The 11,613-nt window shown below is 39.3% G+C and overlaps 2 protein-coding genes across 2 annotated transcripts; one reads left to right on the top strand and one right to left on the bottom strand.

The window, feature by feature from the left end:
* The first annotated feature begins 57 nt into the window (after nt 1-57).
* Nucleotides 58-1,447, top strand: LOC135703381 (ribosome biogenesis protein BRX1 homolog). The gene is made up of 2 exons (XM_065224575.1): nt 58-331; nt 396-1,447. The coding sequence occupies exons 1-2, from the start codon at nt 170-172 to the stop codon at nt 1,404-1,406; spliced, it is 1,173 nt and encodes a 390-aa protein (XP_065080647.1). The 5' UTR covers nt 58-169; the 3' UTR covers nt 1,407-1,447.
* A 79-nt stretch (nt 1,448-1,526) lies between these two features.
* On the bottom strand, nt 1,527-2,587 carry LOC135703382 (zinc finger matrin-type protein 2-like). Its single transcript, XM_065224576.1, has 2 exons — nt 2,462-2,587; nt 1,527-2,404 (listed from the first exon to the last, which is right to left on the bottom strand). Exons 1-2 carry the CDS (start codon nt 2,565-2,567, stop codon nt 1,926-1,928), a joined length of 585 nt encoding a protein of 194 aa, XP_065080648.1. The 5' UTR covers nt 2,568-2,587; the 3' UTR covers nt 1,527-1,925.
* Between the last annotated feature and the right edge of the window lie 9,026 nt (nt 2,588-11,613).

Raw genomic sequence — 11,613 nt, 5'->3', positions numbered from 1 at the left:
TACTGATTTTCCCTCAGAAAAATGTAAACATGTCAAATCCCAGCGAAATCAGCCAAACCGCGTGTTGTCGTTCCAGGCGCTTAGCTCGTGCAGCGGATAAATTTCACCGTTTTTCTTGATTTTTGTAGTGTAATTTGCCTTTCCCCAACGAAATCCTTTCACAATTAAGATGAAGCCGAAAGCTGAAAACAAAAAGACCAACAATAGGGTTCGAAAACCAAAGGTTAAGGCTACCAAGAAGCGCAAACTAGTGGATCTGGATGCTTCGTCGGAAGATGAAGGAATCCTATTGAAAGATACCAGGTCTTCGGATGAACCGGTTCCCAAGAAGGTTAGTAGTCGATTAGCATAGAACTTTGGTTGAAATTTGAATAATATTATTTTCTAATTTCCAGACAAAATGGGTGAACAAACAACGCGTTCTAGTCCTGTGCGCCCGAGGAATCAACCATCGCGATCGGCACCTGATGAAGGATTTGAAAACGCTGATGCCGCATCATCGGTCCGAACCGAAGATGGAACGCTGGAAGACGCTGTCGGTGGTGAACGAGATGAGCGAAATGAAGCACTGCAATAAGGTGATGCTGTTCGAAGGTCGACGCAAGCGAGATCTGTACATGTGGTTGGCCAACGTAGAAAAGGGACCGTCGGTTAAGTTCCTGGTCGAGAACATTAACACGATGGGCGAGATGAAACTGACTGGAAATTGCCTGCGCGGATCGCGCCCCATTCTGTCGTTTGATCAAGAGTTTACCAAGCAGCCACATCTAGCCGTTATCAAGGAACTGCTGACGCAGGTTTTCGGGGTCCCGAATCACCATCCGAAGAGTCAACCGTTCGTGGACCGTGTGGTCAGCTTCACATATCTGGATAATCGCATTTGGTACAGGCATTTCCAGATTCTGTCGGAAGATGGTGGTCTGTCCGAAGTGGGACCAAGATTCGTTATGAATCCCATTAAAATCTTCGATGGGTCTTTCAGCGGGGATCCGATTTGGGAAAATGCAAACTATCAGAGCCCAGCCAAACACCGACAGTTGATCCGGAAGGCCGCCAAGGATAAGTATCTGAACAAGCAGAAGCAGAAAGTGGATCATGAAATGAATGCTCCAACAAAGACCCACGATTTCGACAAATTTGCCGATGTATTCCAAGGTGACGAAGAGGAAAAAGCCAAGGAACTACTGGAGAAGGAAGAGCAAGAAGCAGCGGAGGAAGAAGAACGCAAGGCCATTGAGGAACAGCACAGGCGAATGAAGAAGAAGGACGAGATAAAAAAGCTGAAGAAGATGGCTCAGGCGAAGAAAGCTGGCAAAGCAGCCGCAAACGGAAAGAAGAAGCAAAAGGCAGCTCTGAAAACCAAGAAGAAGGGCAAGAATAAGCAGGACACAGGCGATAGCGAGTGAAGTAATTTTTTTTTTCGATTCTGCAATTTTCGATGTAAAATAATAACGCATTTTATTCGGAAACCCCAATGTTTTAAACAGAACGCAAAAGAAATCCATTCATTTCCAGTGTCTACCTTGCTACAGCGAAAGGTAGTAAATTTATTGAAAATCATGCACGTTGTCCTCTTGGCTGAATAATGCATTTCAATATATTTATCTATGCCAATACTTTTCGCTGCAATGGGTGGTCTATCCATAATAGTTACGATTCTATGTAAAGATAAATTTAAGTGAAAACACTTAGACGTTCAGCTTTTGTCGGTAGTTAGTTGTTTCTCTACTTGTTAGGACGTTTACACCGATAGTTCCCGAGGAAACACGGCGAAATGTACATGAGGTTGCATAATTATAAACACGAACGATTTCCGTTAGTAGTTGATTTTAAACACGCTTCTTATCAGATTGTTAGCCTTACTGCTGCTGTGTAGAAATAGTTGAGTTACCACATATAATACTACGCCCCCTCTTATGAACTTCCTATTTTTTCTTGCCCCCGAACCCGGCGAATCCCATCACGGCGGCTAGCTCCGAAGTGCCCACTACGCTGTCGTCCACTTCCTCAATCTTCCGTTTGCGTTCTTTCCTCTTCTCGCGTTTGTACTCCCGGTAGCGTTCCTCCTCCTCTTTGGCTTCCTTCACCCGGCTCTCCAGCTCGTAGTCCTTTTTCTTCTCCTCAGTTTTCTTTTTGTTAATCTTGAACCGTTCCTTAACCTGGTCCAACGAACTCCTTTCGACCTTCATCGACATGCCCAAATTACGCTGGTGTTTCTTGCCGTTGATGTGGTCCAAAAAGTTGATCGAATCCTTCACGACGCAGTCACACACATTGCAATAGTACCCGCCGGATTGGGATGAAGGGGTACTTTTGTTAATGACCATACTTTTGCCCAGCTTCGAGTCCAAGTCGACCTTGTACTCGCGCTGCTTGAGCAGCTCTTTTGTGATGGGTTCGGAGTCTGAAAATTACCCTAGAAACATCAAATTTCTCCCACAAAATATTCCATAGTACATACCATCTTCGGAGGTGGCAGCTGTTTTTCCAAGCAGTCGCTCCTGAGCCAATCGCTCGTATTCCTTGCGGTCCCATTTACGACGGTGATCATCCGGGCGCGTCGACATCTTTGAATATATTTCTGCTGCTATTGATTGAATTAGACACGATGGTCTGGTAGTTAACTATTCTTGAATATGCGTTGCTCGTGCTTGTACGTATATTCCGGTGGTATCGATAGAGGTTACAAACCGTACAAATAGGACGAAGAATAACTTAAGTTTACTCCCAAAATGTAGAATATGAAATTAGTTTGACAAAATTCTGTTTTGTTTATCAGAAAATCGTTTACTTTTGCCTTTTTGTCTTCGTTTATCGAGTGTTGGTTGACAGTTCAAAAGATGTGAGCCGATATGACCATACAAGGGTTCGTAGCAGGGGTGGGGTGACAACCGAGGTGATAACATATACGAGACCAAGGTTTATACAAATCAACAGATCCAGAACGGAAATAAAAAAACAACCCGGTAAGTTGGTAAAACGCCGGCCAGACTGGCGAGTTATAACATGTTATAACGGTTGTCAAATAATTGCAACACAGAAAGCACCATCAAGATAGCGCTATAACATGTTATAACTCTGTAGTCTGAACGTACTATAAGTTGGAAATATTTTAAATAAGTTCGATTACATTAGCAATAATCACCATCACCCTCAGTGGAACTTTTTTTTTGTGTAAATTAGTGTCAAACAGTGAAGTTATTACTTTGCTTTAAATTTTCATTTAGAAATCGAGATGAAAGTCTATGGATTAGAAACAAATACCTTTGTGCTTATAAAACAAAGCTCTTTCACACTAATAAAATTCTAAACTTACAGTTTATTTGGTTAGTATACATACTTTTTATAAAATACTCAAAACATTATTTTTATATGTGTAAACATAAATTTCATAATCAACTTCTTATCTGTTATAAGATAGCCCATCACAGTTATATGAATGACATATTTTATTTATATGTGTGCTACCATAACAATTATGTTTCGCATCTTATAGTTGAATGTTATTTATGTGTTTTCATACATAATTTTGATATTTGAGCGCTGAGTGGTGCTAACTGCTAACTGATTGGTGCAAGGCAAACGTGAGAAGGTCCATAGAAATTATTTGTTTGAAATAACATTATTTTGTGAATTGTTCCGTAGGGTTACGGCGAGGTATAGGTCCAGGAGGAGCAAGCGCAGGAGAAAACCGTGTAGGAAGAAGACGTAGAGGCTCACAGTGGCGAAGTATACGCTAGACCCTCTGAGGCACGTTTGACAGACACGGGAGGACTCAACCGGAAAACGCCTCCACGCAAAAAATCCCAATGAAATTACCCATGTATCACATATGAAGTAACAAAAAATCACTTTCAACCAAACCAAATAATTTTTATGTTCCCAAACATATGTTTTATTTGTGAAATCTAATTGCAAAAAAATATGTGGTTTCACACATAAATGGTATACGGAAATTCTTCTCGGTGCAGATTATGTCTAAAAACTACACATACTATACAATCCATAGGTAAGCGGAGGTGAAATAGAAAGTAACCAATCAAACTGAAAAGGCTGACGCACACAGTAGGTCCAGATCGGACGCGTTGCGGTAAACTGACATCTAAATCTATTGTCTAACTGTCAAATTAACGTCAACGCAACGCAAACGGATCTAATGTGGGTGGCTCTTAAGTTAGTGTTGCCAAACGAACATGACGTCATTATGGTGTTGTTTTTGCAGAGTATAAAAGCTGGCGCACAATGCATAAGTTTCCGGGTTTTTTTTTTTACAGATAATGCATGGGTTAACTGCCAAAAAACCTGAAAACTTATCTATTGTGCGCCGGCCTTAAGTATTGTTATATTACGAGCAAATTATTATTTATTTTCATTTCATTATAATTTTTCCCTTGTGTAAAAATAAATAACATTTACTTTTAATTAATTGAGGACACAGTTTTAATTACCTATCTCCAAATAGCCATTGACTACCACTCTATTACGCAAACCACTCCTCGATTCATTGTTGCTTTGCACTTCATGTTGAACTTTTGTGTACGAAACAATGCAAAACAAAACTGCACATAAAACAACTCTTTGACTCTACAGTATCTACACACAAAAAATATCGTTAATTAAATTGAAAAAACCATTGGTAGAATTAAAAGTTTGCGTTGGTTCTTTTTGGTAGAAAGCCTTTAGCATTCAAAACAAAAGTCAGCCAACTGTCAATTCAAAAGTTACTCGTTTTTTACTTTTAAAAGTAGAAACTTTCAAATCAAATTGTAAAAAAACCCATGTTTTTTAAATAGACTCACGAAAGGATTTAATTTAAAAGATGGGAATTTTTATCGCAACGATGTATGTTTTCATCTCAAATATGAATTATTTTAAATTCGACTGCTATATGCTTTGAAAAAAAAGTAACAATAGAAATATTTTATTTAATATATTTTCGCTTATTTATATTTTTGATGATGACTGAAAGGGCACTGCATTGTGGAATCATGGGAAGCATTTTACGCAAATGATACAGTTGGTGGTGGTGGGAGTAACCTTCCTTTGCGGCAAGACTGCTCAAAACACATAAATTAGTAAATCGGAAACAAGATCGAAAGTATTCGAAAATTTCATCAACCTACCTCCAAATCGAGGGGGGCGACACATCTAAATCTCAAGTTTAGATGGTCAACAAATCTCACACTAGCGAATCAATCTTCGAACAATCTTCTTTCATTTGTCGCATCTACTTGCATCGCTCATCAATTTTTTGCAGGAAATCTTCAGAATCGTCATCAATCTTCTTTCTATCTACTCAGCGTGCGCGCAGCTAGCCACAGCAAAACACAATCTTTTTTGCATCGTAGATAGAGTCGTCCCCCTCGCTCCAAATCCCGTAACTGGAATATCCTTCCGATCCTTCCACTCGATAGCGTCAGAAGAGAAACAAGCGCGCCGGTGGATGAAAATGTGGGAAACTTGAAGAAACTGCTGCTGCTTATGTTAGCCAATTTGGCGGGAAACAGTGGTCTAGTACCACAGACAAACAGACGTAACTCTTAGAAAAACTTGTTCTTGAAAACATAGTATCTCAAAACATATAACCTCAGTAACGACATCTCTCTGGCTTCTCGCGGAAAACAAGCTTGCTCGCTAACTCGTAAACAATATTGCATAGAATTTCTATAGAATATATAGAGACGTCAAAATGATCCGATGCCAGCGCTGCGGCGAGTAGTTCGCGGAACAGATAATATTCAAATCAACCGTTAAATGCATGAACGAAGATACACAATGAAGAGTTACGTCTGTTTGTCTGTGCTAGTACTGTCAAAAACTTTGCAATGAAGAGGTTTTTGACAGTTTTTCGACATTTATTCTAAAAAATACACTTTTAAAATTACAAGCCGAAAGTGAAAGAAACACTTTTAAACCAAAAAAATATGTTTTATTTTGAACATGTTCATAATTAGAACTACGAAATTTGGGAAACTTTTAATTTGATCATGCATTATTGTTATAGCAACAATTTTTGTTCTTTGTGTGTATAATCAAAATCGGTATGTTTTCTTAAAAACAAACAACCCAATTGAATAAAGACATCTTAAATTAAATCCTGCATTCAATACCGTTAATTGCGTTAATTAATACTGATTACCAAAACGGAAACAAACGGATAAAGTATTACCGTATTACTGCTAATCCAGCATACGTGGCGAACAAAAATATTGCTGGACAACCAGCAAAGTGCAATTGAAAACATTTGCTGCAGCTTCAGAAAAAAATAACAAATTTTCGGAATACTCACTAAAAAGTTCGATTTAGGTTCTTTAATGGTATTGAGGTAAATGCATATTTAAAATCAAAAATTTCATCAATTTTGGTGCACTGAAGCAGTACTCTCAACAATCAATATGAAACTAACGATTTTAAATTGGCTCACTACTTGACTAGCCTATTGGTCCCATGAAAATCGATTAGCGTACCCCATTCTAGTCGAAATTCTAGTAATACACTATGTTTGTTTTGATTCGCTTTGAAAGTTTGACAGATAAAATGAGTGGTTCGTGAAATTTCCTATGTTTCGAGGGGTGCATCGATTAGCTTGGGACAGAAGATAGTACCAGAGCTGAGCCAAAAAGTTGAGCTCGTTTCTTCGGGACTTTCTGGACCTCTATGGTACTATTACATTTTCATAAATCACCATCTTATTCTTCTTACTGAAAATCCTATGTATGAGGGCCAGTCTTCAAGGTGCAGCATCGCGCTTGTGAGCAAATAGGTTTTCGTACTCACAAGAACATTCATTCTGTGCTCACGCATGCACCCAGCCAAATGAACATGAGCCCGAGCGTATGTTTAAAGTTCATGCACGCACTTCGTTTTCTTCAGCGCTCGAACATCAATGTTTGCACCCAAGCGCAGACGCTGGTTTCTTTTTCAACATTTTGTTTTCGAGTAAACGTGTGGTGTGTGGGACGAACGCGAAATATTTGAGTGGTGATTCAGTAGCGTTACCTATTCAGATATCCTTTAAATTTGTCGAACCTCTTAACGGAATCCCTTTATGAAGAGCTTTGAGTGGGTTGGTTTATTTCCTTTAAATTCCGTTATAAATGCTTATCTTTTGACAGATACGCGTATTTCGTCTACTACTTGCAGACTTCCTCAGTGCCAAGTACTCAACAACGGTGGTGTTGAGTACTTGGTACTGATGAAGTCCCCAAGTAGCCAGGCGAGTAAGAGAGGTCAAGTTTGCTATAAGAAATGCTCCTCGTGTTTATTAGCGAAATTCACATCAAAGATTGATTAATTGCGTAGGAAATCAGTTTGGCACGGTATTTGTGACCAGCATACAGCTTCCGGTCGTACAAAACAGGTCAAAAACAGTCCAAGTCCGCAGATAAAAATTTTTGTTTTGATTTCTGTATGGCAAAATAGTGAACTTTTCGTGAACATTAACGGCAAAAAACTCACCAACACTGGGAGACCGTGAGTTCCTGCCCACTTTAAAAACATCTCGCCCAAGTAGTAGACGAAATACGCGTATCTGTCAATAGATAAGCATTTATAACGGAATTTAAAGGAAATAAACCAAACAATCGTAAGTAAGTAATCGTTGGTAAGTAAGACTGTTAAGTTAACAAAAATATATGTTTCAGTAGAAGCATATTTAGTGTAGTGATCGTATGGCAGCCATTTCCATCCAAAAATTCTCAAAGCAAATTGCAACTAAAAAAATGTTTTGTGTTGTATTGTTCGCAAAATTTCTTGATGGGGGTGATTTCTGTAAGAATGCTTATTTATATAAGAAAGCTCTTTATAGGTCGTATTTGTATTTTGGTCAGACTTATTTGAAATTCACTATATATTTCTTGTGTGAATGGATATAAACACTCAGGTCTTTTTTTACACGGGGGATACGGTCCGTGTAAAAAAAACCGTGTAAAAAAAACCTACGAGATTTTGATTTTTCGCATGTTTAAATGTTTTAAAAAAATCGGTTTTTGATGCCATTTGTAATTAAAGCATGATATGGTCCATATAGACATATTTAAAAAATTTCTGTATTTACACCAAAAATTGTGATTTTTTTAAGTATGCCATTCGATTACAAATAGCTTGAAACGGATAATGTGATTGGAATCAAGTCGATAGGTTGTATCGTTGTCGAGAAATCTTATGTACTTATTTTAATGACATATACAACCATCGAGGTACGTAGGAACATCGATTTACGGAGGCAAACATATAACATTCTTATGCGATACCAGTTGGGACACAGTGACTGCAGGGGCCTCAGATAGCCTAGTATTATTCTAAATGTTTTCAGCACCTGCTTACTTGTTTCCATAGTTATAATTAATTTTACACTATATACGTTATGTTTATTTTATGGAAAGATCAGCATGTGATTTTAAGTTGCGAAAATTCTCGAAATGTTAGTGGGACTGGCATCTAAACCTCAGAATTAATAACTATAAAAATGCATCTAGAACACTAGGTTGCTTGGAATGCGAAAAAGAAGAAGAATTGTATGCACTATCAATGACTGTATTGTCCGCATCAGCTACGCAAGTTTCAGTTGAGCGGTGCTTCTCGACAATCAAGCTGGAGCAACATTGGCTGCGAATGTCCTCACAAATGCTGTTGACTATTCGGTTCAGTCGTTATTTGTTATTTTGATTTTCAATTGATAGATTCGATTTGTTGTTTTATTGTTTATGTGGTTAAATAAATAGAAACTATAAAATGAGCATATTACTTAGCAATAATAGAAGAAAAAAAAACCCATAAACCATTTTACAAATCTGTGTGCAGCTTTTGTCCGACATTCCTTTATTTTGGAATACTGCATCCACTTCCTTTATCAATCAATTTATTACTAAATTAAAATTGAACTGCATTATAAACATTGCGCAATGCTTGACTGACTTTAAGTCTTTTAAAAGCAATCTTTAATTAATGGAATTACTGGCAACTGCGCGCAGTCAGAAAGATATTGGTGTTGACGATTGTCGCAAAACCGGACAAAATTTCTATTTAAATTACACACGTTAAACCCCAATTAACATCTAGTCACTCGCCAACACCAACCAACCATTCACGTAAAACCTCCGAGTGCAACCTCGATGTTCGAGCACAGGCGCAAGCACGAAACATCAAGCCTGAGTTCATTTACGCTGCGCTCATCCCCAGGTGTTGTTCATTTCTCTCAAGTTCGATGTGCGTGTGTAAACATGAGCCTGAGAGAGAACACGCGCTCTGAATGAACTTGTACTTCTGAAATTTGAACTCACGCTCAGCGCCGTGCATGTTTACGTGAAGACTGATGAGGGCTCATTGCAAGACAGCCTATTTTACATAGTCAATACGAAACTAACGATTTTAAATTGACCACTTTGTCAAGCAGTTTTAGCAACAATCAATACGAAACTAACGATTTTAAATTGGCTCACCACTTTAGTAGCCTATTGGTCCCAAGCAAACGATTAAAGTACCCCATTCTAGTCGAAATTCTACTACTACACAATGTTTTGATTCGCTATAAAAGTTTGACAGATAAAATGAGGGGTTAGTGGATTTTCCCATGTTTCGAGGGGTGAATCGATTAGCTTGGGACCGAAGATAGTACCAGAGCTGAGCCAAAAAGTTGAGCACGTTATTTCGGGAACTTCTTGTCTTAGAGTTACCTCTATGGTATTAGCACAAACAAAGTCACAGACGGAGCGGCTCGAAAACTTTGGTGACTAACCTGCTATTGCAATTTTTTAGTGTACCACATGGCAACACCACTACTACTGGATTGTACCATAGAGGTAACTCTAAGACTAGAAGGTCCCGAAATAACGTGCTCAACTTTTGGCTCAGCTCTGGTACTACCTTCGGTCCCAAGCGAATCAATGCACCCCTCGAAACATAGGAATATCCACGAACCCCTCATTTTACCTGTCAAACTTTCATAGCGAATCAAAACAAACATAGTGTTGTACTAGAATTTCGACTAGAATAGGGTACGTTAATCGTTTGCTTGGGACCAATAGGCTACTAAAGTGGTGAGCCAATTTAAAATCGTTAGTTTCGTATTGATTGTTGCTACTACTGGATTGAACTAGCATTTTCATCAAATGTACTTGAATGTTTTGGTTCTATCTCTTTCACTCTACTCAAAACTGAAATGCATAAAAAAATGACAAAATGACACACTCTTTGCACACTGTCAAAGAATCATTGTACACAAAATCAACTTTGTGCAAAACCAAAACAAAAATAGTATCCCATCTGGTGGATGATGGCACAAGCTTCTAAGAAAATTCTATTACAGCGAACCACATTATTTTAATTGAATTCTTCGCCAGTTAGTCGTCTATCACTTCGTTTGTGGTATTAGCGCACCTCGGAGGTACTTTAGTACACACAAAGAACCGAGGGGGGCAACTCTATCTACGATGTAGGAAATTTTTTGATTTGCTTTCGTTAGCTGCGCGCACGCTGAGTAGATAGAGAGAAGATTGATGACGATTCAGAAGATATCATGCAAAAAGATGATGCGCGATGCAAGTAAAGGGTGATACGGTCAAAATTTGGTCAATATCAACTTGACGTATTTCTTTCAATTTTGCATTTAAAAAACCTGAACACCCCTCATTTTGAAGGTGTGTGTGTGTAGAATGTTGCTCCTATTTTGATTTTGGAATTCACTCTTCAGTTGTCAAAATGCCGTCCAAGCAAGAAGAGCAGCGTATCAAAATGTTGCTCGCGCATCGCGAAAATCCGATCTACTCGCACGCAAAGTTGGCAAAATCGCTAAAAGTTGCCAAATCAACCGTTACAAATGTAATTAAAGTTTTTGGGGAACGTTTGTCGACAGCCAGGAAGTCTGGATCGGGGGGAAATCGAAAACCGGAAGCCGCTGAGACGACAAAGAGAGTTGCCGGTAGTTTCAAGCAAAACCCTAACCTCTCTCTCCGAGATGCCGCAAATAAGCTGGGTGTATCGTCTACAACCGAGCATCGAGCCAAAAAACGAGCCGGACTATCGACTTACAAGAAGGTAGTGACTCCAAATCGCGATGATAAACAAAATACGACGGCCAAAGCGCGATCCCGGAGGCTGTACACGACGATGCTGACGAAGTTTGACTGCGTGGTAATGGACGACGAAACCTACGTCAAAGCCGACTACAAGCAGCTTCCGGGACAGGAGTTTTATACGGCAAAAGGAAGGGGAAAGGTAGCAGATGTTTTCAAGCACATGAAACTGTCAAAGTTCACAAAGAAATATCTGGTTTGGCAAGCCATCTGTACCTGTGGCTTGAAAAGCAGCATTTTCATAGCTTCCGGGACTGTCAACCAAGAAATTTACGTGAAAGAGTGTTTGAATAAACGTCTGCTGCCTTTCCTGAAGAAACACGGTTGTTCCGTACTGTTTTGGCCGGATTTGGCATCTTGCCATTACGGTAAAAAGGCCATGGAGTGGTACGCCGCCAACAACGTGCAGGTGGTTCCCAAGGACAATAACCCTCCCAACACGCCAGAGCTCCGCCCAATTGAGAAATACTGGGCTATTGTCAAGCGGAACCTAAAGAAGACCAAAAAAACTGCTAAGGGCGAGCAGCAGTTCAAGGCAAAC

Source organism: Ochlerotatus camptorhynchus, unplaced genomic scaffold (genome assembly GCF_037179485.1).
Source record: "Ochlerotatus camptorhynchus isolate MF236.1 unplaced genomic scaffold, CSIRO-AGI_Acam_v1.1 ptg000213l, whole genome shotgun sequence".
NCBI lineage: Eukaryota > Metazoa > Arthropoda > Insecta > Diptera > Culicidae > Ochlerotatus > Ochlerotatus camptorhynchus.
The sequence above is the reverse complement of the archived record's forward strand: the minus strand, read 5'-3'. Positions and strand labels throughout refer to the sequence as shown.